The sequence below is a fragment of the Callospermophilus lateralis genome, chromosome 10, assembly GCF_048772815.1.
Source record: "Callospermophilus lateralis isolate mCalLat2 chromosome 10, mCalLat2.hap1, whole genome shotgun sequence".
In the NCBI taxonomy this organism is placed as follows: Eukaryota; Metazoa; Chordata; class Mammalia; order Rodentia; family Sciuridae; genus Callospermophilus; species Callospermophilus lateralis.
The window spans coordinates 50,365,469-50,392,540 of NC_135314.1; the positions used below are offsets into that span (position 1 = coordinate 50,365,469).

At 46.3% G+C, this 27,072-nt stretch overlaps 1 protein-coding gene across 4 annotated transcripts in view; it reads right to left on the bottom strand.

The window, feature by feature from the left end:
* The window catches only part of Tmem44 (transmembrane protein 44), a 35,293-nt gene that overhangs the window by 1,804 nt on the left and 6,417 nt on the right, over positions 1 to 27,072 (bottom strand). For 2 of the 4 annotated variants that reach the window (XM_076868323.2, XM_076868321.2), the window contains exons 5-10: positions 26,943 to 27,029; positions 24,150 to 24,320; positions 22,761 to 22,907; positions 20,495 to 20,599; positions 14,595 to 14,753; positions 2,682 to 2,714 (exon numbers count right to left, since the gene is read on the bottom strand). In XM_076868323.2, the coding sequence (XP_076724438.2) occupies positions 2,682 to 2,714; positions 14,595 to 14,753; positions 20,495 to 20,599; positions 22,761 to 22,907; positions 24,150 to 24,320; positions 26,943 to 27,029 (702 nt within the window). Of the gene's footprint in view, positions 1 to 2,681; positions 2,715 to 4,843; positions 5,504 to 14,594; positions 14,754 to 20,494; positions 20,600 to 22,760; positions 22,908 to 24,149; positions 24,321 to 26,942; positions 27,030 to 27,072 lie in introns of those variants that run through there. The other 2 variants (XM_076868324.2, XM_076868322.2) reach the window with 2 other exon arrangements.

Sequence of the window (27,072 nt, forward strand, 5' to 3'; positions counted from 1 at the left end):
GCCCCAGTCTTTCTTTGGACATGTACCTTGTTCTCTTAGGGAGATGATGAACTCCTGAAGAGCAGGGTTCTCACTTGGTGTTTCCTCTCAATTTGAGGCCCAGACGATTTGTTAAAAATAAACACTTCAGCCACTGTGCCTGGTGTAAGTGCATGTCTGCAATCCCAGCAGCTTGGGAGGCTGAGGCAAGAGAATTATGAGTTCAAACCCAGCCTCAGCAACTTAGCAAGACCCTAAGAGACTTAGCAAGACCCTGTCTCAAAAAATAAAAAGGGTTGGGGATGTGGCTCAGTGGTTTAAGTGCCCCCAGTTTCAATCCCTGGCACTGAAAAAATAAACACTTAAAACCCAATTCAGAATGGTGGGCACTGCCAGTGAATATTTCATCATCTGACTCAGATAAGTATGGAAAATTGAAATTTTCAAGGGTAAGGGTAAAAAGTTAAAAAAAAAAAAAGCTGGAACATAGCTTTTATGAAGGTATTTGCAGATGATGGATTAGAGAGAGAACTTTGCACACGGTCAAGACCCAAGGGATTCTTAGTGCTACCCTTGATGTTCTAGCTCCAGAGGCAAGTGGGGACTGGGCCAAGTCCTCCTTCTGTCACAAACTTGCTTGCTCTTCTTTGGGCCTCAGTTTCTCTGTATATAAGCTGAGGGTTGGATCAACAATTAGATAATAAGACCTCTTTCATTTCTGAGCCTCTATGACTGATGATTTTGAGCCATGAGGTCACATTTGACAGTACTGGGAAACCCAGAAACAAGCAACAGTGATGGAAAATGTGGCAGACTAGGCTGGATTATGTATTTGGACAGAGGTCATAGACCCCAGATTTATGTCTGACAAAGACACTCTGCCAGATGTTCAAACTTGAGCTGAATCAAACAGTCTAGTTCTTAGAGGTCCCAAATAAGGTCTCCCAGATAACATCCATGTCATGCCAGTAATAAAACACACATTATGTCTCTGTTGAAAAGAAAAGCTGGTTCAATTAGAAATTCACTGATAATAATTGAACCAACTTCTGCTACTTGATGATTTTAAAACCATCATGTTAAAAAGACCCCAGTGACCCTATAGGCCTGGGGATGAGCTGGATTAGTTGATGCAGTTCTGCCCGCTGTACCAGCCACTCCTGGTGTGAACTCCTTATTTACTTGTGGTTATAGACTTGGCTGGACACCTTTAAGTAAATTCTTCCCTGATGTTATCAAAGATTCCAAGTAAAAGAGCTCGCTGGCAGCCTCTGTGACCCACTTGCCCAGTGGCACAAGTATGGGCCCATTCCATTCTCAGAGGATGGAAGTGTGCTCTCTGATGAAGGCTGTTTTGGAGCTGAAGCCTGGGTCCTACATCAGAGTTCTCAGAAGGTACTCTGGACCAACCCCACCAGAAGGACCTGGGCTACTGTTCAAAAAGACTGATGCTGAGGACTCACCTCAGCTCCTACCTGCGGTTTGGCATTTTAACAAGTTCCTATGATATTTCTTAGATGCTCTGATGTTTGAGAACTATGGCTCCAACTGCTGAAATGACTTCTTAAAAGTTATTCTTGCTAATCCTGACCAAATCAGCTGCCCACAAACAGAAACAACCTGCCACTTTGACCAAGTGAACTCTTTGAAATGAACTAGGTATTAGACAACATTTTAAATCCCTTTCTTTTGAATAATGTGTTTTAAAACTTCATTTATTGCCACATCTGTAATCTCAGGGGCTTGGAGGCTGAAGTAGGAAAATCACAAGTTCAAAGCCACACTCAGCAATTTGACAAGACCCTCTCTCAAAATAAAAAATAAAATGGGCTGGGGATGTGGCTCAGTGGTTGAATGCCCCTGGGTTCAATCTCTGGTACAAAAAAAAAAAAAAAAAAAAAAGGAAGGAAACACAAACAAACAAAAAACCAACTTCATTTTCTCCTGCATGGTACTCGGGATTGAATCCGGGGCCTCATACATGCTAGGCAAATGTTCTACCACTGGGCTATATCCCCAGCCCTATTTATTTTTTTTTTTATTTTGAGACAGGGTCTTGCTAAATTGCTGAGATTGGACTTGAACTTATGAGCCTCCTGCTTCAGACTTCCAAGTAACTGAGATTAAAGGTAGTGCCAAACTTCACTTTAAGTAATAAAAATATTGTGGGAAACCAGTCATAAAAATAATTTGAACAAAAGATAATGCATTTATTCTCCTCTCAGAAACCATCCTGGGAGATGACAGGCACAGGCAGTTGTCATAAAACACGTGCTCATCTGCTACTGCTGGCATGGTGACAGCAACCAGGTGCCCCAGGTCTCAGAAAGACAAATGTGTAGAACTGTTTATCATATCAGCTGCTGCAGCCATGTCACACCAGCACTACCATTGGTGACCTACGGCGACTCTCGCTTGCTCATAGGCCCTGTTCCAATCCATGGATCTTCACTGGGTTATGCCTGCTTTCTGAGTCCCTAGTGGATAGTATGGGCTTATGTGAATACCCCCAAAGCAAAAGACTCTGAACTAAGAGAGCCCGGCTAGTCCTCAAACTTGTCTCTTGCTTTTTACATCCTTTTTTTTTTTTTTTAATGGATTTTGTCATGTGCCATCATCCGAGAGCCTCTAACAAAAACAGAAGCTGAAATCAAGCCATAGAAGTCCCTCCTGGAAGAGAGAGACAGCATGATTGTCCATACCTGCTCCGAGTTTAGGGCCTCCCAATACTTCTGCTGCAGGATAAAAAGAGAGACAGAAAAATGTTGGACTGATTTTGCTATCATCACACAGCACAGCAGAGCAGAGCTCAGTGCCAGCCCATCTGCTCAGGGAGCCAGGAGACAGACCCTCAGATGGTTTAGAGGCAAAGGGACAGCCAATTTCAGCAAGCAGAAAAGCAGCAGTTATTAGCAGTGACAGGTTAGTTAAATGATCAAAAGAATAATCACAATTACTAAAAAGGGTTGCAGGCCCTGGAAAAAATGACTGTAGAGATTTTTAAATTAATATTACTATAAATTAGTGTTATTAGGGACAGTAATAATAATAATAATAATAAAGCTAACCACATGGCTGAGATGATTCAACACAAACCCATAAAACTAAGAAAGAGAGATGCAAATAAAATCCCCACCTTGAAATACAGGGTTTGCTACCAGCCAAGATTCAGTTTTAATCAGCATTTACTGCAGGGTTGGTTCTACTCCAAGCCTCAAGTATGTCTGACTCAAGTTCCTGGAGCTCGGGCACCAAGGTCAGCGCTCCCTCTTCCAGCGCGCCTGCGCAGCCTGGGAGCCCTGTATTTCTGACACAGAGCTAAGGGCTGCAGACGTGTTAGGCTGATCTGTGAAATATCTGTTAACCTTACTAGCTGCCAATATGAACTGTGCACAAGATCTGGGGTCATTGTCACATGAAAACAAAGACTCTGCTGTTCAACTCCTTCAAATTTTCATTTCAAACAGCTTCTTTCAATCACACAGAAAAGTAAAAGAGTAATCTAATGAACACTAATGGATAAATCCATTTTATTTGATCTAGTGCCCAAATCTTTTAATTTGCTAAAGTATTTTAAAGTAAATAATTTCATTTGTAACTACTCTAGAATGAATCTCATAGATAAAGACTTATTTTTAAAAGTTCTAAGCATAATGCTGTGATTATATCTAGCAAAACCAGTGGTAATTCCGTAGCATTCACTTTTTTTAAAAATTTATTTTTTAGTTGTAGTTGGACACAGTATCTTTATTTTATTTATTTATTTTATGTGGTGCTGAGGATCGAATCCAGGGCCTTGCAGGTGCTAGGTGAGCGCTCTACCGCTGAGCCACAACCCCAGCCCCAGCATTCACCTTTTTTGAGGGGTGGGATGTTGGGGATGAAACTAGGGTCTCATAGATGTTAATAAGCACATGCTGTACCACTGAGCTACACCCCCAGCTAGCATTACTCTTTTTCTGACATCTGCTGCAGGAACATAAACTGAACATAAATGGTGTTTCCACAGCACCACAAAAAAACAGAAATGCAGATGATGTAAATAGGGGTTGAAAAAGTTCAATAACTTACAAAGGTCATGGAAATAGAGAAATGATTTATTTATCCACTGGGGGTTAAACTCAGGGGTGCTTTACCACTGAACTACATCCCCAGTCTTTTTTATTTTTTAATTTTGAGACAGAGTCTTATTACATTAGTGAGGGTCTGACTAAGTTGCTGAGGCTAGCCTCCTCATCCTTCTGAGTTGTGGAGATCACAGGTATGCACCACTGCATCTGGTGGCTAATAAGAGAAATTAAATAAAAATACTAACCTTCACCTTTCTGGGAAAATACAGGTTTTCATGCAAAATGTAAATGGTAATTTATGAATATTACAGTTAGTGTATATTTGTTTATTTAAAAAATTTACTAAATACAATATGGTGTCCTGGATTGTAGCCTAGAATAGAAAAAAGAACATTAGTGGAAAAACTGGTGAAATCCAAACAAAACCTGTGGTTTAGTTAAAAGTAATGTACCAGTGCTAATTTCTTAATTTTGATAAATGTAGGAAGGTTATGTAAGCGAATATTTGGGAAATTGGGCAAACAGCATAAAGGAATTCTGTACTAATTTTTTTTTTAAAGAGAGAGAGAGAGAGAGAGAGAGAGAGAGAGAGAGAGAGAGAGAGAGAGAGAATATTTTATTATTTACTTATCCGCGGACACAACATCTTTGTTTGTATGTGGTGCTGAGGATCGAACCCGGGCCGCACGCATGCCTGGCGAGCGCGCTACCGCTTGAGCCACATCCCCAGCCCCTGTACTAATTTTTGAAACTTTTCTGTACACCTAAAGTTATTCCAAAATAAAAAGTTTATTTAAAGCCAAACAAATAAGAAAGCAAACATAAATAGGTTTTGAGTTCCCCAAGTGGATTGAAATAAAACTTTAGAACTGCCTTTAAAAATCTCCATCATGGGGGCTGGGGTTGTAACTCAGTGGTAGAGCACTTGCCTTGCATGTGAGGCACTGGGTTTGATCCTCAGCACTACATTAAAAAAAAGGAACCAAACCAAACAAAATGAAGGTATTGTGTCCATTCACACCTTATAATAAATAAATAAATAAATAAACCCCCAGCATTGAAATTGGAGAAGAGTGCCCTCTAGTGGAGATAGTAGTCAGGTTTTTTTTTTTTTTTTTTTTTTTTTTTTTTTAATGTTAAACTGTTTCAAATGAATTATGATAATATCTGAAGGGACAGTTACCCCAAGTCTTTTTAAGTGAGGTCTCTTCATCTCCCCAAAACTGTATAAATAACATTTCATAGTCTTTTACATGCTTGAATAACAAAATGTAAGCCAGGCACAGCGATGTGCTCCTGTAATCCCTGCTACTTGGAAGATTGGGGCAAGAGGATCACAAGTTTGAGGTCAGCCTCAGTAACTCTGCAAGGCCACATCTCAAAATAAAAACTAAAAAGACTGGGGATGTTATTCAGCGGTTCAGTGCCCCTTCCGCCACATCTCAAGTTCACTCCTAGAACCAAAAAAAAAAAAAAAAAAAAAAAGCAAAAATGTGTTTATCATAGATAAATTTTCAAAAAACACAAGTCCCATAATTCTATCCCTAAAACAGCACTTCTGTGAACTGTTACTAAACAGACCTCTGAAACATATATAATAATATATATTTCTAATGAAATATAATTAAATTATTCAAATAGTTTTTCTCCCGCTATATATAACAAGCATTTCCACAAATTCTTTCTCTCTCTCTCTCTCTCTCTCTCTCTCTCTCTCTCTCTCTCTCTCTCTCTCTCTCTCTCTTTTCCTGAGCTGGGTCCTTGCTGTGTTGCCCAGGCTGGCCTCCAGCTTCTGGGCTTCAAGTTGTCTTCCTGCCTCCAGAGTAGCTGGGACTGCTCCAGCTGGCTCCACATATTCTTAACTTGTGTCCAGGACCATCGTCTCTGTGAGCCATAGCACGTGGCATTTCAATTCACTTCGTTCTTTTTGTGTGTGTTCTGGGGATTGAACCCAGGGGAACTTAATCATGGAGCCACATCCCCAGCTAAGTTTTTAAAATATTTTATTTAAAAACAGGGTCTTTCTAAGTTGCTAAGGGCCTTGCTAAGTTGCTGAGGCTGTCTTTGAACTTGTGATCTTCCTGTCTCAGCCTCCTGAGCCACTAGGATTCCAGGCGTGGGCCAGCACCCAGGGCAATTCACTTCATCTCTACAAGAGCACTTTCCCAAGCTTGTGGGAGCAGCACCTTGCAGCTCTGGTCTATACAGTGTGTGGGGCAACATTTCTTTCATTCCTGAGGAATCGGAGGTGTGGCTAAGTCACTGAGGAAATAAGAGTCACTGTCTTAAATTCAAGCTGGTGGATCCTCAGAGACCATCTGTCCAGCTCCTTCCTCCTGCATCTGGGGAGAAATGACCTTCCCCAAGGCTGGGAGGGGAGATGGTGCTAGACTTGGCAGAGGTCATAATGTTTTCATAGCCAACTACACACCAGCTTCAGCTCTCCCAGATTCCATTAAACGAACTGCCTTTTGACCAAGTCCCTTGAAAACATTACAGAAAAAAAAAAAATCTCATCTTTCTATTTTTATTATTTACTTATTTATATTGGGGGGTGGGCTGGAGGTTGAACTCAGGGCCATGACCAACGGCGTGAGTGTTCTGCCACTGAACTACACGCCAGCCCTACTTTTAAAGTATATATAAATATACAGCGCTGGGGCTGGGGCTCAGTGGTAGAGCACTTGTCTCACATGTGTGAGGCACTGGGTTCGATGCTCAGCAATGTATATAAATAAACGAATAAGACAAAGGTTCATCAACCACTAAAAGAAATTAAAAATATATATATAACCCAAATTATTAAATATATACAAATTATACAATATACATAAACACAAATTATTAAATATATAAAACCCAATTATAAATATTGTCTAATTAGCCAACACCATGGACGTACTCTGCATCACCCAGGGCTTCACCCCGCAATGGGCTGTATCTCCTCCTCCCTACCTGCTCTATTTCTTGCTAGCTCTTCCTTCCTGGGATGTTGTAGAGGGAAAGAACTGGGATGTAAGAAGGGAAATGTTCCAGAGGCCCTGAAGTGCTCTGTGCGAGGGCAAAACATGACCCCATGACTGGTTGGTTTGACCATGCAAATCCCTCTCCATTCAGGTCTGCACAGGTCTTTCCTGAGCAGGATCAGTAACAGTGAAGTTCTGACCCCTGTGGACAGACCTCCTTTATTGAGAGGACACAGTGTCCTTGGAAATACCCCAGGGTTGGAAGGAAAGGCCTACCAGGTCAGTGGAATTGGAAATACTCTAGAGACCACAGAGGCGGGGAGGGTTCTGAGTGGAGCTAGGCAGACTCAGCAACCAGGTTAGCAAGGACTGGCAGAGTATGCTTTTGAGTTGCCCATTTGTTTTCCTGAGAGAAGCCTGTCCAAGAACTGACCCACATAATCACCCTCTGCCTGCCTTTTCCAACATACACCTTCCACTTAGGGTTCTGTTGCAAGGTGGGTCCTGAAGATGGCCCAGTCCAAAGCTGGAGTTTCATAATGGCCTCTGGGTGGACAGCGCTCTGTTGCATTTCAAAGCTCCTTCACATCTGACTTTGGCCAAGCCTCCTTTACCCTCTGGGGCTCATCATCTCCACTCCAGACCAGGTTGTGAAAAGTAAATGGGTGGTGCCCAGTTCTGCAGCCATACAGGCCAGAGCCAGTATCTGAGCTCAGACCCTCCGCTTTATGCATTTTCCATAGCAACAAGTGTGGTGCCTTGGTAATCTTGCAAAGAGCACTCCCATTGGACCCATCCAGTCCCTCTGTCATGTGGGAGCTGGGTCTCATGATTCCCATTTACAGAGGGAGAAACTACAACTTGAGAAGTTCTGTGCAGGCCCAAGCCCCAGACAAGCCCCTGCATGCACCCCACTCCTGGGCCACTGTTCTTTCCCTTACACAGCCCAGGTTCCCCTTGGGGCCAGTGAAGTCTTCTCCCCACCCAAGGGGAACCGGCTGCCCCACACATTTCAGGATGGACTGTGTTGTGCTGGTTCTGAGGGCAGGTGCCCTCACCTCCTCAAGGAGGAAAAAGACCTGTGGAGGGCAGAAGCCACATCTTGAACTTGATTCCTGACCTTTGCTGCCTCTTGGTATGTTCTAACTTCCTTCTTCATGCTTATATAAATTTTCTTCTAAAATTGGCACCCTGCCCTGGTACTGGGGATTGAACCCAGGGGTACTCTACCACTGAGCTACACCCCCAGTTCTTTTTATTTTTTATTTTGAGATGGAGTCTTGCTAAGTTACTGAAGCTGGCCTCGAACTTGGGATCTTCCCGTCAGCCTCCTGAATCAGATCACACTTTTGTGCTGTCATGCTCGGCTTAAACTTAGCACTTTCATAGTCATTTCTCTGTCTTTTTCTCCTAAAAGAATGATTTGGCTTTAAGAATGGCACATGTCCAAGAGAATCTGTCCTGGTCAGCTGGTTCTGAATGTGGTTTGGAGACAGAATAAGCAGTCTTGGTTACCAAGAGCCTGAGGCACAGAATTAGTGAGAACACTTGACCCTCTTCTGATACAGCAGTCTGGCGTTTGGCCCTGTTCTCATGCCACACACACACAATGCTGCATGCATTCAATGTGCACACTTGTGCACACAACACATAGCTGCAGAAGCTCCTGTCCTGGACATCTCTGCTGTGCACACTTTGTGCCAGTGACAGAAACAGCTCCTTACAGAATTCCTACACAGCTTATAGCAGGCCTGTGCCATTGCTGGGAACCCAGAAGGAACAAATTAACTCGCTGCCATAAACACTCTTTGGTCACAAGGCTGGACTCTGTGTGCTCTAGAATCCCACAGTCTAAAAGAAGAAAAGAAAAAGAAGCCGTCGAAAGCCACACCACAGGAGCAGCAGTGCTAGGTCCTCTGCAGTTTCTCAAGTCTCAACACTCACACCCTCACCGTGCTTTAGGTCAGCACAAGGGGACACCACACACACATCTTTAGCAGTTCCGGTGCTGGGGAAGGTCAGCCTTGCACTCAGATGGCTTCCTGGAAAGTGACAGGCCACTCTTGTAAGCCCTGCTACTATTTTCTTTGACCTCCCACTTGTGGACCCGGACTCCAAGAGCTCAGTGACCCTTCTTTTTTTGGGGGGGGGGAGGGGAGGTGGTACCAGGGATTGAACTGAGGGGCACTCACCCACTGAACCACATCTCCAGCCCTATTTGGTATTTTATTTAGAGACAGGTTTTCACTGAGTTGCTCAGGGCCTTGCTTTTGTTGAGGCTAGCTTTGAACTTGTGATCCTCCTGTCTCAGCCTCCCAACTGCTGGGGTTACAATGACCCTTTGTAAGCAGCTGTTCAGTGTACCCTTTGGATGGCTATGCAGGACTGGGGCTGCCCTTGTGCTGGACCGGTGGATGATGGCTGAGTGGATCTAAGGTCTATGGAGGGTGCACCTCCTGGAAGGTATCTGGAAACTACAGGACCCAAGCAAATGGCCTCTCATCATGGCTGTTGGTCTCACTGGGGCTCTCAAACCATTCACCTGGCGCCCTAACCGATCCAGCCTGTGGGATCTTTGAAGAAAGACAAAAACAATCCAAGCTGTCCCTCTATGGTCCTGTCTCATTCCTCCCTATGTTCTGCCTTCCCTGGATTCATTTGTAAATCCCAATGTTTTACCCTCTGTTACTTAGGACATTCAATGGGAATAATGGATAACAGACATGGGCCTGCAAAGTCCCTTGGGTACTAGTCCCTTCAAGGCAGTGGAGTGCAGAGGGCAACGAGGGAAGTTTCAGAGTAGATGATGCTGGGTTCAAATCTCAGATCTGCCTTCCCTTCTCCTTTTTTTCCTTATCCTCCTTTTCCTGTGGCTAATTAAACTCCTCTACTCCTAGTCTCCTGCTTCAGGACTGCTTAAACAAAGTCCTGATGAGTCTTCACTATACCACCCTGTGCCCAGCACTTTGGCAAGCACCTTACTTCCTTACGAATGGATGTGGAGACGCATTGTGACCTGAGTGTGTGGAGATGTGTGCTGCTGAGACCCGTCTGTCCCCCACTCCCCCTGCGCATCGCAGGACGTGGTGCTCAGGACAGCAGGCACATGGCCAAGAACACAACATCAAAACCTGGCCTCAGAGGTCAGTTATGAGATGATCAAGGACCTTAGGAGATGGACACATCACCTCTGAGTCCAGAATAGCTCCCAGGGGAGTCAGGAAGCATTCACTTGTCAACCCAAAGGGTCAGGGAGAAACCCAGGAGGTCAGTAAGAGGCAGACCATGGAAGCCAACCTCACTGGAGTCCAGGGCAGAGGGCAGGAGCATGGGTAGGCAAGAGTGGTGAGAGATGCCCTAGGTTACCTGAGTCCAGTACCATGAAATACGTGAATTCTGCAAGAGAAGTCACAAACCACAGGAAGTAATACCTAAGCCCTGACACTGACCTCTACACTTTCATCTTGTCACACTTCTAAAAGGAGTGTGCGTGAGGCAGAGGATCAGACTGTGGATTGTGGCCAGTTTACCAAGCACTAAACCCACCAGGCTGGGCAGGCTGGGGCCTATGTGTCCTCAGGTATTCTCCCTTTCAATTTGGGCCTTCAGGACACATCTGCTGAATGAGCCACCAGATGGCCAGCTGAGGGGGACTTGTTAACCATCTGCCGAGCCCCGCCTCCCCACAAGCCAACCAGGATCTCCAAAAATACTATTTCTAAAACCCAGGTGGCATATCAAGCATGCCCAGTCACACATTGGTTGAGTGGGCTTAATTTTCTTCTTTACTTTTTTTTTGTTTTCCAAATTTTATACCAAAAACATGTACTACATTTATTTCTTTATTTAGAGACAGGGTCTCACTCCATTGCTCAGGCTCAAACTGAAGAGCTCAGGCGACCCTCTCGCCTCGGCCTCCTGAACAGGTGGGTGGTGTTACTTTAAAAACAGACGCCCTGCTGGATCACACACCTGAAGAAGGCTCCACAGCCTCCTGCTCGCACACTAAACAATCGATACTGGGAGCCTCACAATTCCGTCTGATCCGCTAGTGTGTGTGGTTAAGGTGAGGTCATCTCTTTATAGGACCCTGGTGGCCTTATTATCTACAGTGTTTTTATGTTTTAGGGTGTGAAGCAGAAAGACTGCAGGGGAGAGGCCGGGGGGACTGGGATTCTGACTGTTCCTTTTACCACGGACAAAAACATCATTTCCACTTGCTTAATTTAAGAGTGTGACCCTATATCCTTGGAACTGACATATTTTAAACAACAGATTTATAAAAGTGGGGAGAAAATAGAGTAGAACAACAAGGACTGCAAAACAGAGAAATGGCCAAACCAGCCACAAGGACAGACGTCTGAATTTTCAGTTTCCCTATTCAGTTCTCGCCTCAGCCGAAGGTGGGCAGCAAGACACGCTTGTTTCCACAGAGCTAATGTTGCATCCCTCTTCCGCCCGCCTGCCCTCACCAGCCTTCCTGTCCCTTCTCCATAATGAATTCAGTGTCCAGTTTATTCCTTCTCCCTTAGCCTTAGGCCTTGGCAGATACCGCTGTGGACCCTGGGTGTCCCACATGTTCTGAGACTGGATCCAAGAAATACATGACATGGACTCAAAGTGAATCAAGGATCTAGGAATTAAACCAGAAACCCTGCACCTAATAGAAGAAAAAGTAGGCCCAAATCTCCATCATGTCAGATTAGGCCCTGACTTCCTTAACAAGACTCCTCTAGCACAAGAAATCAAGAATCAGTAAATGGGATGGATTGGAACTAAAAAGCTTCTTCTCAGCAAAAGAAACAATCTGTGAGGTGAATAGAGAACCTACAATTTGGGAACAAATTTTTACTACATGCACATCAGATAGAGCACTAATCTCTAGGATATATAAAGAACTCAAAAATCTTTTTTTTTTTTTTTTAAGAGAGAGGTGAGAGATAGAGAGAGACAGAGAGAATTTTTAATATTCATTTTTTAGTTTTCGGCGGACACAACATCTTTGTTTGTATGTGGTGCTGAGGATCGAACCCGGGCCGCACGCATGCCAGGCGAGCGCGCTACCGCTTGAGCCACATCCCCAGCCCGAGAACTCAAAAATCTTAACACCAAAACAACAACAACAACAACAAATAATCCAGTCAATAAATGGCCAAGGACCTGAACAGACACTGCTCAGAGATGATATACAATCAATCAAAAAAAATGAAAAAAATGTTCAACATCTCTAGCAATTAGAGAAATGGAAATCAAAACTACTCTAAGATTTCATCTCACTCCAGTCAGAATGGCAGCTATTATGAAGACAAACAACAATAAGTTGTTGGAGAGAATGAGGGGGAAAAGGACTGCAAAGGGGTGAAACCAACAGGGAGAGCAGTATGAAGATTCCTTGGTAAACTTCAAATAGAACCACCACTGGACCCAGCTATCACACTCCTTGGTTTATTTATACCCAAAGAACTTAAAAACAGCATACTACAGTGATGTAGCCACATCATTGTTTATAGCAGCACATTTCACAATAGCTAAACTGTGGAGCCAACCTAGATGCCTTCAGTAGATGAATATATAAAGAAACTGTGGTATATATACACAATGGAACATTACTTAGCATTAAAAGAGAATAAAATCATGGCATTTGCAGGTAAATGGATGGAGTTGGAGAATATTATGTTAGGTGAAGTAAGCCAATCCCCCAAAACCAAATGCTGAATGTTTTCTCTGATATGAGGATGCTGATCCATAATGGGGATGGGGTCGGGGGTGGAACCTGGAAGGAAAACTTTAGATAGGGCAAAGGGGAGGGAGGGGAAGGCAGGGGGAGGGGGGTAGGAAAGATGGTGGAATGAGAAGGACATCATTACCCTAAGTACATGTATGAAGATATGAATGGTGTGACTCTACTTTGTGTACGACCAGAGACATGAAAAATTGTGCTCTATATGTGTTATATGAATTGTAATGCATCCTGCTGTCATATATAACAAATTAGAATAAATAAACAAAGAAATATATGACATGAACTGACACAGAAATATGACCCAAAGGGTGTAGAAGTCCTAACTGCAACCCAGCTCTTCATGGGTTCCAGAATTGAGGGATAGAGAAAGATGACAGTCACTCCACAGCTCACCAGACCATGCACACTGCCAAAGTGCAGGTGTGTAAGGGACTGTGTGTTCTGGGCACTCAGGGGAAGAGGCCACAGTTGGGGTGGTTTCTCCCAGGAGGCGGCATCTGGATAGGATTATGAACTGAGGAAATGGGGCTAGAAAGATGAGGCCTAAAGGTCTGGGGACAAAGAGTCGTCCACGGTCAGGTCAGAGAGCTGGGTGAGGGCAGGGAAGAACAGGAGGCTGGGCAAACAGAGAAGGGCTAGAACATCACACTAAGGAACCTGAACTTCATCCCAAGTCAGTGGCTCTGAGTTTGGATTTCAGGGTCCAGTATAAGTTTGATAAATCTGGGAACTCAGGACAGGTAATGATTGTTTTGCCAAATGAGGCCATTAAAAACCAAACCAAGCAGGTGTAGCACCACTCATCTGTAATCTCCAGAACTCTGGAGGCAGGAGGAAAGCAAGTTCAATGCCATTTTCAGCAATTTAGGAAGACCCTGTCCCAAAATAGAAAGGGCTGGGGATGCAACTCAGTGGCAGAGCACCCCTGGGTTTGGTCCCCAGTACTGGGGGTGGGGTGAGGTAGGGTAGGAACCAAACCCAAACCAAAAACTCAACCCTAACTACCACCTATTATTACCATCATTTCAAAAAGGGCACTTAACACCAAAAAAGATGGAAGAACACAAAATCAGAAAGAAAGACGGTCCTTCCCTCACCAAAATGAGACAGCTGGCACCCTTCTGCCAACATGCCCATGGCCAACACATCATCCTCATTCTTTTTTTTTTCCTCAGACAAATGGAAACTTCCTCGTTGAATGGGACAGAAACCACAGCTATGGGACAACTCAGACACGAGACTTGTGCTTCCAAGATGGGACATGAGTTTTGCTCACAGATACAAATAAAGCAAAGGTAATAAATAAAGTGTGTAGCCTATATGCTGGCATGAGGAGATGACATTCCCTGGGACGAAGAAAAGCTTCCATGGTCAAATGGGTTGGGGAAGCACAAAGGCTTTCTTCTTCTTTTTTTTTTTTTTTGCAATGGATGGAACAGGGCCTGGTGCATCTGGTATACGCTAGGCAAGTGCGCTACCACCAAGCCACACCCCTAGCTTTTAAGACTTTTTGAGACTTTAAAAACTAGTTTACTATTTGTGTATTTGCTTCTGTAGGACTCAAATGTGCAAGTGATCCCTGATGACTGGACTCCAAAACCCAGTGTTCCCCCGACCAGATTGACCATGGGGCCTTTTTTTTAGTCCTAAGCTGGTTTGGGAAGCTCCTCAGGCAGACTGGCAGCAGGCAGACTGGCAGCTGTGCACAGGCACATTCCTTAACAGCAGGGTGAGGTTCACTGGCAAGATCAGAGAAGAGCACAGCAAGCCCAAGGAGGCAAGGTGAGTGTGGGTGAGCGACACATCCCTGCACCCGCACATAGGCAGACCCTGTACCTCAAGGTCTGAGTTGATGGAGGACACCTCAGAGGAGCTGCTGGAAGACACTCGGGCCCGGATGACCTGAACGGGAGGGTACGAAGGGGGCTCTTGCAGTGACGCGTCTCCTGTGCTGGTCTGTCCATCACCAGGCAGTCTCATGGCACCACAGCTTGCCTGCAAGGTGTGTGGGAAAGGGCAGGTGGGGACACTTATTTTAGTTCATTTTTGAATTGTTGAAGCATCCACACACTTCAGTTTTAAAAGGTCCAAAGGATGTGCAGTGGTCACCTGGCACCATCATCCCTTGACCACCCCGAGGCAGCCAGTGTCCAAGCTCCTGCGTCCTTCCAGATCTTACACACTCACACACACAAACATACCACATTTCCCATCTGCACAAATTCTAGCACAATTCTTATTGTGTTACACACTTAAATTTTTTTTTTACTTAACAATATGCTTTGAGATAGTTCTATCTCAGAAGCCTTGGAGCTTGGGGGTACCATTGTGGGTGTTCATAATCTGTTCATCAGTCCCCTAGTGGTGCCGGTTTAGGGTGCCTCTCATCCCTTGCATTTACAATCAGTGCTGACTGCAGCAAATTCCACCGGACATCCAAAATTTCAGGATATTCAGAGGATAAATTCCTAGAGGGAAAACTAGTGGATCAAAGGGTGTGGGCATGTGTGACTTAGACAGCTCTTGCCAAAAATGTTCTCCATCTAGGCTTTACCTACTCACGCCGTGGCAGCGTACGAGAGAGCGTTTGGGAGAGTTGGGAGGTAAGGGAAGAGGTAACCTGAAAGATATCTATTTATTCTCTAGCAGGGCTCACAGGGGGCTTCCTCAGAGTTCAGAGAAACTCCATCATTGGGCTTTCAGAGTCACATGGGAGTCCAGACATTCCATGCCACGACACAGAAGCAGCTCACCTGCTTTCTGGGCCTCAGAAGGAAATCAGCCCTGAGTCTCAGGTTCCTGATCTCTCAAAGCGGGAGGTGATCCCTGCCTGGCCTCTGCTGAAGGAGTGTCACAGGGCCCTGTGTAAATGCTCTGGACATAAGAAAAGAATGCCTGGGAGTGTTTGTCCCCAAATCAAGCAGGGCTTGGCTCTCAATGGGCTAAATGCACAGTGTCATGTGAGTCATTGGAACAGGCAGAGAAAATAAACAAAGAAATACACTCAGTGTTCAGCCCAAGAACATGGGTGAGGTGCCAGCCCTGCAGCTCTCCTCTCCCGCAAAGGTGCTGAAACAGGAACCTGTGGGCGGAGGTGGGGAAGCAGGTGGCTCCTGGCAACAGGGATAAATCTTATAATCTGCAAGGGCGTGCCACATCCGAGTCAACAAAGAGGTGGAGTTTTCCAATGCTCCAAGCAAGAATGAGGCAGTTCATCTATGAAGCTCTATGCCCCTCTCTAAGCCTGGCCTGAAGGATGAGTGGCACTCCTGGCACCTCCTCAAAGTCTCCCCTTAGGATCGGCTCTTTGTTAGCAAGGGATGCTGGGAAAGCGAGGAGCATCCCTGTGGCCCTTATTACCCATTTCTAGATGACTGTCCAAACAGGATCCGTGTCAGTGCATATGACCAACTGGGCACCTGTCTCACTACAACCTAGCCCACTGGGGTCATCTCATTGAAAAAAGGTAAAACCAAAAAAAATCACTGAGCAGGTACAATATGGCAGCAGAGGAAGTGTGTTCTCTTTATAAAAGCTCAGGCCCCCAACTCAGATAGGCTTAGTCTGAAACCTGTTTCTGTGATTTCCTAACTGTGGAATCTTAGGTAAGTTACTTAAGTTCTTTGTGCCTCAAGTTTTTTGTTATTATTGTTGTTTTGGTTTTGTGCTGGGATAGAACCCAGGGGTGCTTTCTCACTGAGCTATATCCCCAGCCCTTTAGATGCTTTATTTTGAGACAGGATCCTACTAAGTTGCTGAGGCTGGCCTTGAACTTGCCATGTTTGTCTTGCCTCAGTCTCCCAAGTTGCTGGGATTGTAGACTTGCGGCACTGCACCTGGATTTTTTTTTTTGGAGACCGGGTCGAGCTATGTTACCCATGTTGGCATTGAACTCCCAGCTCAAATGATCCTTCTGCCTCAGCCTCTATATAGATGGGAGTACAGGTGTGCACCACCATGCTTGGCTCTGTGACTCAACATAATTATTATTAGTTAAGATTAAAAAATAGATTAATAATAATAATCTACTTCAGGGGCTGTTGTGATAATTTGTATTAATAATAACAACTGTTTATAATGCACTTACTTGGAGTCAGCCATGGTGCTCACTTAGAGGATGGGCAGCATAGTGGGGCAGGGCACAAGCTCAGGTAGAAGCAGGTCTCAATCCTGGATCTACCACCATTAAGCTGTGTGACCTAAGCAAATTGTATACTCTTTCTGTACCCCAGTTTCCTTGTGTGTAAAATGAGAATAAAATCTCAAGGGTAAAAATGAGGGAAAAAATGTCAATCTTTGTAAAGGACTTAGATCAGCACTCTATCTCATAAGCAGACCAGGTAGTGTTCATGGTTACTGTTTGCTCAGAGCCTGGCAAGTAGCCCTCACTCAGTAAGCAGGCTGCCATGCCAGCCCAGGAGCCGTGGGAAGGGCTTTCTGCCGAGGCTGGATGGACTGTAGGGCTTTGGGCTCCCCTCCTGGTCTCGCCCTCTGGTGGACACAGATGGAAGAGGCCGGCAGAAGCTCAAACCAGCTGGGGGCTTCAGTTGCTCCCCATGAAAGAGGAACCCCAGCAGGGACCCAGGCAACCCTGACTTACAAGATCAGTTACAGTGAACATACATTTTGCCCTTTCTTTCCTGAGGTGCTGGGGATGGAACCCAGGGCCTTGTGTGTGCCAGGCATGTTCTCTACCACACAGTACATGCCCGCCCCGCACACTGCTTCTTTTTCAGAAGTTATTTCCATAATTTAAAATCTTCTAGTGCAAAGCTTTGGCCAAATGCCACCAGAGTTCCCTGTGTCCTCCTGAGGGCTTCCCACAACCCAGCCACCCTCCTCCCTATGGTCAGAAGGATGGTTTCGTGGCTGAAGTGGACTCTTCAACTGTGACAGCATGCTCTAACTCTGACCTTTGCTTATCACACACAGGGGTGGCCGCATCCAACATCCCAGGAACAACAATGGCCAGGAGTAAAGCTTATCTGTCAGGCCAAACTCACTCCCAGCACCAGTATCCTCTAGGCAGCTGGGCAGGGACCACATTGCTAAGCATGCGCTCGAAACATCCCTTTACCCAGGGGCCATGACTCCCAGGTTACAGGCACTGGGAGCCATCAATACAGGAGACACAGTTCCCTCCCAGCAGGAGATGGCCGTCTCACAAAGATAAGAGGCAGGGGGAAGAGCATTGCAGAGAACTTCCAGAGACAGCAAAGTGACAGGACAGAGCAGTGGAGGCTACTTCTGTCTGGGGGTTGGGGAAGGCCTGTGGGGAAGGTGACAAAGATCAGCAAGAGGCAGCCATGGTGGGCTGGTGTGTGCTCCATGGTGGGGCACCCCATGCAGCACTGCTGGAGAGGAGTGAAGCAGGGAGAGAATAGGGGGAGCAAAGGGGGCGTGGCCTGGGCCTGGGGAGCCTGGGAGTTTCTGAAAGGAGTTTAGATTTTTGTCTGGCACAGTGGCGCACGCCTATAATCTCAGAGGCTCAGGAGGCTGAGGCAGGAGGATTGTAAATTCAAAGCCAGCCTCTTAGCAAGGCTCTAAGCAACTCAGTGAGACCCTGTCTTTAAATAAAATATAAAAAAGGACTGGGGATGTGGCTCAGTGGTTAATTGCCCCTGGGGGTTCAATCCCTGGTACCAAAAAAATAAAAGGGGTTTAGATTCTATTCTTCATGAAAAGGAAAGAGGAGTGTTTTAATCAAGGACAAGACAGTAATAGGTTTGTATAAGACCCTCTGGCTGCTGGTGCAGGTGGAGTAGTGATGCAGACCAGCTAGGAAGCTGCTGGTCTATTTTATTATTTCATTTCATCTCATTTGGGATGGGACTCGGGGCCTTGCACATGCTAGGCAAGCACTCTGCCTCAGAACTACACCCTGAGCCCTCAAGGTTTATTTTAAAGGAAGCATTTACAGGAGCCATAAATGGACTGTGGGCATGGGAGTGTAGCAAGGCCAAGGAAGGAACTTCTAGCTTGAGCCACTGCATGGACAAGGGTGTCATTTACCACGATGAGGAAAATGGGATTAAAGCCAGGATAGGCAGGAAATCCAGAATTCTGTGTTGGAGGCAAACGTGTGAGATGCTGTGTGGTGCCACCAAACAGGCATCTGGGCAGCTGGGACTGGAACTGAGTGGAGAGGAAAAGGATATAGATGCAAACCAGGGAAGCCAGCGAGAGCTGGGACTGTGGTCCTCAAGAGCACACCCACAGAAGGGGGCCCCCCACTCTAAAGCCAAGCTTGATGGGAGGAGCCAGCAGAAGCCCTGGGGAAGGATTAGCTTATGAGCATGGTGGGAAAGCCAGGAACACGGGGACCACAGAAATCACAAGAGGAATGACTGGATTTAGCAACAGGAAGGTCACTAGTGACCTTGACAAGAACAGTCTGATTGGAATAGTAGGACGATGAGGTGAACTTCTCCCCTCTTCCTCAACCCTCTTCCACCTGAGGACCTGGAGTGTGGGCCAGGACCCTGAGAGTCACCCCGAGCCCTCCTTCCCCTTGACCCCACATCCTTGGCCCCTCACACACTCCGCTTCCCAGCTCTCGATTCCACCTCTGCTTCTCCTGCTGCAGCCTTGGTGCAAGTCAAACCACCTCTTCCCAGGACTTACCACTGCCCTGGCTGACGGCCTGCTTCTAGGAGGCTGAGGCAGTCTCTCCTGCTCACCCAACAAGGCCCAGTGAGGCTCTGAAATGCACAACTGACCTGAGTCCAGCACTGAAGCCTCCCAGGTGGGGCTCCCACCACCCTCAGGGTGATCATCAGCCTCCTGGGTGGGGATCTGTACCTTTTTATCTCCCTTATTCTGGGAGGATAATAGAGTAGAGCACCTCAAATATGCCTCGTTGGCATATGGATTACTTTGCGTTAAATACAAATGAAAACCAGCACAAGTGGAGAAGATATGCACCTAACTGCCTACAAGTAAAGAAGAGTTGTCCCTGGGTATCGATGGGGAAGTGGTTCAGGACCCCTCAGATGCTCAACTCCTTTGGCTAAATGGCATGGTATTTGCATATAACCCTCACACCTCCTCCATATGCTCTACATCACCTCTTAGATACGCCTAATATCTAATTCAATGTAAATGCCATGGAAATGGTTGCTATAGTATGTTCTCTAGGAGACAATGACAACTAAAAAAGAGTACATTTTCAGTATGGAAATACATTTTTTTTTTCAAATATCTTTGATCCACAGTGAATTGATCAAGGATGTAGAACCCATGGATATAAATGTTCCTTGTAAAGGAAATTTATTTTTACAAAGGAAACTTACATTTGTTCCCTGGGAAAAGAGCCACTTCCAGAGACAACTCTCACCACTAGAGACTTGTTGCATTAACAAGACAATCCTTAATCACCATACACTTCCTCCCTCCTCGTTCCTAACTTGCTCCCAACTCCAGAAGCCCCAAACCCCTTTTCCTGCCATAGTTTTTTTTCGTGTACTTCCGCATACAAGTAACTAAAGTGTGCTCTCTCTTACTCATTACTGTCTTTTGTTGGTTTGATTCATAATCCTCAGCCATTATACCTAAGAGGGTAGAGGAAAAGCCTTTTTCCTCCACTCTGCTCCCCTCCAGCTGTCCCACCTGTAGCCTTGGAGAGATCCTTTTTCACATGGTTCCTATCAGCTAAAGTATCACCTCCTCCAGGAAGCCTTCCAGGACTAATTCCCACCCTTATGGACACTTAGCCGTGGCCCAGGCTGGCCACTCACCTGCTGTATAGGCTCGACGGTCAGCTCCATGTAATGACTGATTGCTGCCATTGTCTTCAGTGACTTGCAGTGTGACAGGGTGGTGAGTGGCACCCAATCTGAAGTCTTTCAAGTGGAGACAGGGAGAAAAAAATTTTAAAGTCAGAAGGGATTTTCTAGAAATGAGGTCCCATTTTATTAAAAAGAACGTCTAGGGCATTTTGTTTGTTTTTAAGGTACAATTTTACTTTTGGCTTCCTGTAAGATGTGCTCTCTACTGAGGTCACCCATGGGCCAGTGGTTCCTAAATTTTGCAGTGCAATAAAATCAGTTAGGGATCTTAAAAAGCAACACACTGGTGCTTAGTTGCCACCCAAGGACATTCTGATTTAATTGGCATGGGATGGAACCTGGGGCTGGGAAGCTTCCTAGGTGGTTCTAATGGGCTGCAGAATTTGGGATTCACTGCAGTGGTATTAAATAATGTGTTTGTAAAGTGGGCACAGTGGTGCATGCCTATGATCCCAGCAACTTGGGAAGTTGAGGCAGGGGGATCACAAGTTCCCAGACCAGCATCAATGACCTAGCAAGACCCGATATCAACATAAAAAGTTAAAAGGGCTGAGACACAGCTCAATGATAGAGTATCCCCAGGTTCAATCCCCAGTATTGGAAATAAAAAAAAAAAATGCTTTTGTAAAGCAGGGGTTCTCAATCTTTAGCATGAGCTTGTTAAAATACAGATTGCTGGACCCCACCAGAGCCCTAGAATTTTCATTCCTAACAGTTTAGCAGGTGAGACTGGTCCAGGGACCACACTTTGAGAATCACTGCTGCCAAGGATTGCTGCGAGATTCCAAAGGTTTCTACTTCTCTATTCAGAATACTCAGACATGCAGAACTTTACATCCTTGGCTTTCCTTTTGGGGTATGATTTCATACCCTATGCTGAAATAGAATGAAAGTAACTGCCGCTTAGGAGCTTCGTAAAAGCCTAAAGAAAAGGCTTTTACCTTTGTCATACACACCATCGTCTTCTAGCTATTAACTCAGATCACAATGGTAAGCCTGAAATACTCCAAAGAGCAGCTTTACTTTTTACCTATTTAAATACACCCACTGTCCACCTCCCTCTTCCTTCTTCCTGGCCACAAAGGATGTTGGCTCACAGTCTCATTCTCACTCTCTCTGAGAGGAACCTAAGGTAGCTCAGGTAACAGGCAAAAATATTTCCCCCCCCCAAAAAAAAAATTAGTAAAGAGGGAGTTGACTTATATTTAAATCCTTACAAGTTTTCCTGTATTATGGGTTACTGTCTCGACTCTTTGGAATCAAGTTCTTTTGATGAAGACAAATTGCCTTAATTAGAATAAGTTCTGGCTACTTGTAGAGGTTACATGATTGAATTGTTAAAAAAGGAGTCAAAAGTCTGGGACATAGCTCAGTGGCGGAGCTCCTGCCTAGCATGTGTGAGGTTCTGGATTCAATCCTCAGCACCACCAAAAAAAAAAAAAAAAAAATGGCAGAAGGATCACAGTTCAAGGCTGGGGATATGGCTCCGTGACAGAGTGTCCCTGAGTTCAATCCCTAGTAACAAACACATGTGAAGGAAACAAACATATTTGTCTCAGACATATTAAGTTACTATGGTATAACAAAATCATAAATGGGGGACATTATTGTAAATGAAACTTCTGAAGATCAGCTTTTTAGTAATATCAACTAAAGTGTAGTGTGGTAACAGAGCAGTACTGATCACAAATAGCACGTGGGTCATTGTGGCTTAAGATAAATTTCTAGAGTCAGCACTGCACACAGATTCTCACAAAGTCCAGACCAAATGACTTGGAAAGGTGATGGGCTCTGGAACATTGTGTCACGTGGAGGTGATGATATGGGTGTCAAAGAGTCATGTGAAAGTGGGCAGACATATTTTTATAAGATATAAATGGAAATCAAATTTTGAAACTAATACATGGATATTATATATGGCGTAGTATATGAGTTCATCTGTTATCAACTAATGGAAGTGGATATTTGACTATTACACCTACATTGTTAAAAGTATATCACTAAATAAACTTGATATACTTTTAAAACTGGGAAGATGGAGGATCCCATTGCATTTGGGGTCACTTAGCTTTGGACAGAAACAGCAGCTTTTTAAGTGACCAGCTGGCCAGCAGTGGAAGGACTTCCAGAGTTCCCAAGCCCAGCCCTCTGCGAGGCTCTCTGCCTCTCCAGCTAGTAAACACTTCTGGGGGCCAGAGGTTTTCCCAGGAGAGACCTTGTCCTTGGTACCAGCCTCCTGGTTCTCTCCCTCCTCCTCTGCACAGGTCAGAAGGGCCTGGGTGTCGGGGCTCTCTCTGGCTTCTGTGGAGAATCCTAAGGCTTGCCTCATCTTGCTTTTCATCACACACGAAAGGAAGATGATCTGAGATTTGGAAGTTAAGGGACAAGGAAGTGGAAAGCTTCCGGCCACCCGGCACTGCCCCTCACACCACATGCACCCTCCCCAGCAGCCCCTGCTCCATCCTGCTCACCCTGGGCTCCTGTCCCTTCCTTTCCCAGAATTATCCTGCCTGTCTGTCCCCAGACGAGTGCTCATTTGAGAACAGGGTCAGGTCTCTCTCTGCACTCCTGCCCCTGGCAAACACTCATTAAACAGAAACATTTTGAAAAACATCTTTCCTGACTGGCTCTCAGTGACAGAACATAAAGTGGGTTGCAAGTGTCTCTTGAAAATTCATATCCATCTGGAGCTTAGACTATGACCTTAATTTGCAAGTAGGGTTTTTTGCTGATTAAATCATTTAAGAGGAAGCCACAGTGGATTGGGGTGGGTCTTAACATCTAATGACCACAGTCCTTATAAGAAGAGAGGACACCAGAGATGCACGAAGAAATGAAGGCTATATGAAGATACAGGCAGAAACCAAGATGATGAGGCCACAAGCCAAGGGGCTACAGAAGCTGGGAGAGGCAAGGGAAGAGTCTCCCCAGAGCCTTCAACCTCAGGGCCCACCCTGCTGGGTTATTCGCACTCCGTCACCAATGCAGGCCAGTCCCACTGCCCACATCCCCAGCAAACCTGCAGTCCACTGCCCGAGTTTAGCTTGCCCTTGAAGCGCTCATGACAAGGTCACCTGGGTACCAGCACATCAGGCACACCTGGAGAACCAGAAAGGCGCTCTGCAGTCACCAACAGATGCAGCATTTGTCAGCTTTGATCCTTGCTCCTGCACCACAGGCTCCAGCTCCAGAGAGCAGAGCAGAAAGGGAGCAACTCCCTGAGCAGGGCCTGCAGGGCTGGGAGAAAGGCTGGGATCAGGGCTCATGGGAGTGGCGAGAGTGGCACCAATCCAGGAGGAGATGCCCCCTGGGGAGCTGAACTGAGCCTGGCACCAGGGGCTTCTGACCTCCGGGCCAGGAGCCTGCCACTCCTCTTTGCTGTTTTAGAGAGCCCCAACCAGGAGATAAATTCTTGTTTTAAAAAGGGGAAGCACCAAACCACAAATAATTGCATTTGTGCCTGCCTGTCCCAGGCTTCAAACCACCCCATCTCTCAAGAGTTCTACCGACAAGAGGGAAGGAGGGAGTATGGGGGTGAGACACAGGCCTCCTCTGGCTGCAATCAGCTCCCCCCTCCCCCACCCATGGGGCCTAGGGTGGATACAGCAAGGTCCAAAGCAGCACGGCCAAGGGAGGTCAGGAACCAGGGTGTAGCCCGAAGCAGGTACTCGGGCTGCCGGTCATGAGCCACAATGGCTGAGGCGTAGAGGAGGCCCGCCAGGGCAGACAGCAGCCGTGTCCACAGGTGGATGTAGGAGAATGACTTCCCCCGGCACTGGGCAGAGAGAGAGAGGAAGGGAGTGGCAGAGGAACCCCAGATCCTGAGGCCCAGGACCCTTGGTGGCACAGCAGGTGGCCCGGGGCAAGCCCTCCACCCCAGCCACTCTCCAGGGGCCGTGCTGCCTCTGTTTGGCTTTCAGCTTTTGCTCAAGCTGCTTCCTTTGCCTCACAAACTCCTACGCATCCCTCAAAACCTGGCTTAAACTAAACTCTAGGAAACATTCCCTGGGCCCTTCCACCAGAGGGAGAGCAAGTAACCCTCTCTTCTGGGCCCTGTCACACTAGCCCCATCCCCTGGCAGAGTGCCTTTACTGAGCATGACTTCACTCTTGACACATTCACAGAGCTCCGTGCTAGGTCCTTGCCATCTCAGTGCCCCAGCTCCTGAGGCTGGACTGCAGGACTTCGTGACTGCCAGCTAGGGTAGGGGTGAGACTGAGTTATAAAATACCACACCACCCTTCTCCTGCTGGGACCCCCAACTTTGAACCAGGACAAATAGAAAAGGTCAGGAAAATGAGAGGTAGTAGCCAAGGGGACATTTCTGCAGAACAAGTAATGGACACATATTGGTTCAAAATCAAGAAACACGCAATATTTATATGTTATAGACTTTACAGATATTGAGCCACCATATATCTATCTATATCTATCTATCTATCTAGATAATATATATGCATGTCCACAAAACTATTAATTGGATAAAATTACATATTTTAAATTACTTCTATTTATGTATAGTATTTTTACTAGATGACCATATTTAGAGGCATTGGGACATGGTTAAGGAATGGGAATAAAAGCAGGGAAGAGCATGTTTGGGCCAATTTCCTCCCATTTTAGTTCTCAAAAAGAATCCTCATGAATGTGTCTGCATTTCATCTACTTTTTCTCCAGGGCCTGTTTCCAGCCACAATCCCCTGGAGACTGGTGAATCAAGACAGCACAGTCAGGTACAGAGTACCTGGCCAGCAGGGGTGGACCTGGCCCCTGCCCCAGAGGCTGAGGCCCTTTCCCATGGGCCTTCCCACCTCAGACAGGCAGCAGGGCAGCTGGAGCTGGAGGCCTTGGGGTTCCCCAGCCTGAAGGCCCCACTGTGGCCCTAGGGAACACCACAGGCAGTCAGGGTGCTGTCCTGGCTCTGTCAAAGGTCTTCTTCAGTGGGGCTCCCCAGTCCCCAGGCCACCCTGAAGACCCACTAAGTGGACTAAGCCCAAGGCTCCCTGTTTCCCCTCTTAAGTCTGAAGCTGGGACACTTGCTGGTGAGGTCATACCCTGGGGTGTTTCTTGCATTTAGCAAGGGACTAAACCTTCAGGCAAATGAGCACCAGTCCCCAGTCCCTACCCCCATCCTCCCTTCTGTTATGAAAACATGGTGCTTGGGCTGGGGTTGTGGCTCAGTGGTAGAGCACTTGTCTAGCATGTTTGAGGCTCTGAGTTTGATTCTTGGCACCACATATAAATAAATAAAGTCCACTGAAAACTAAGAATATATTAACAAAACATGGTGCTTCTGGGCTTGTGATCCTTTTTAGGCCCTATGATGGGCCTCCTACATTTCATGGAGTTAGCATTGGCACTGTTCCTGAGACAGGAACACCTGTGACAGAGTCTGCCAAGAACACCTGGCAGAGCAATTGTCACACCAGCTCTGGAGCTTGCCCTTCTCAGGCTCTGTGAATGGTGACGTTCCTGTATATCTTCCTCTGCCCAACTGTCCTTCCCTCACCTCTGCTGCCTCATATCCACTTTCCCCTCTGAGCCCCATGAGAGCTCTCTACTGCTCACAGCCTGGCAGCAGGGATGGTCTCCTCTTTGCTTGCTAGAATTGCTTAGGAGCCTTCTCCCTCATCTTCCAAAATACCAAACCTTCCTTTCTACCTTTCTTAGAGCACTAAAATATCTTGTTGCACATTCTGTCCCTGATGAGACTATGAGCTCTCCAAGGACACCTCACATCTGTACCCCCAACAGGACTGGCCAGCAGTGCTTCCTTCACCCCAGATACTTGCAAAACATCTGCTGATAAGATGCTCTGGGACTACAGAGCCCTAGGAGCTGAATGCACCTGACCTCTAGGCCCTTTGCACTTGAGAGGGACCCTTGTTTGTTCCAGCCCAGTGGCTTTTCCCTCGTCTGCTTTTCCTTGGCTATAAGAAATGGGAAACAGGCTGGTGTGATAGCACACGTCTATAATCCCAACGACTCGAGAGCCTGCAGCAGGAGGCCTGAAGTTCAAGGCCAGCCTGGGCAACTTAGACTCCTACTCAAAATAAAAAGGTCTGTGGATGTTGCTCAGTGGTAAAGTACCTGCCTAGCTTGCCTAGCATGAATGAAGCCTCAGGACCATTAAAAAAAAAGAAGAAAGGGAAAGAACACAGTGGGCCTTCCATCAGAGCCCCCATATGGCCTCAGGATGCCCTGGCTCAGCTGCCTACTCCCTGTATACACACCCTCACTTCTGTCATTCGTTGTAGCTCTTCAGAGAAATGTAAGTGCATGTGTGTCACATGCACAGTGACACCACAGCTCCAGGATGACCTGGAGCCTCCAAGATGCTCCCTGTGTCCTGGGACCTGCCACATGACCTATAGCCCCAGCCCCACCCCAGCCTCACGATTCTGGAGAGTGGGGGTATCCGAGAGGCCCAGGCGCCCAAGGCAGCAATGACACCCAGCAGGTAGCCGAGGACTTCGGTATTTTCCTGCAAGAACAGATGACATTCTCAGCACTCTATGGGATCATCC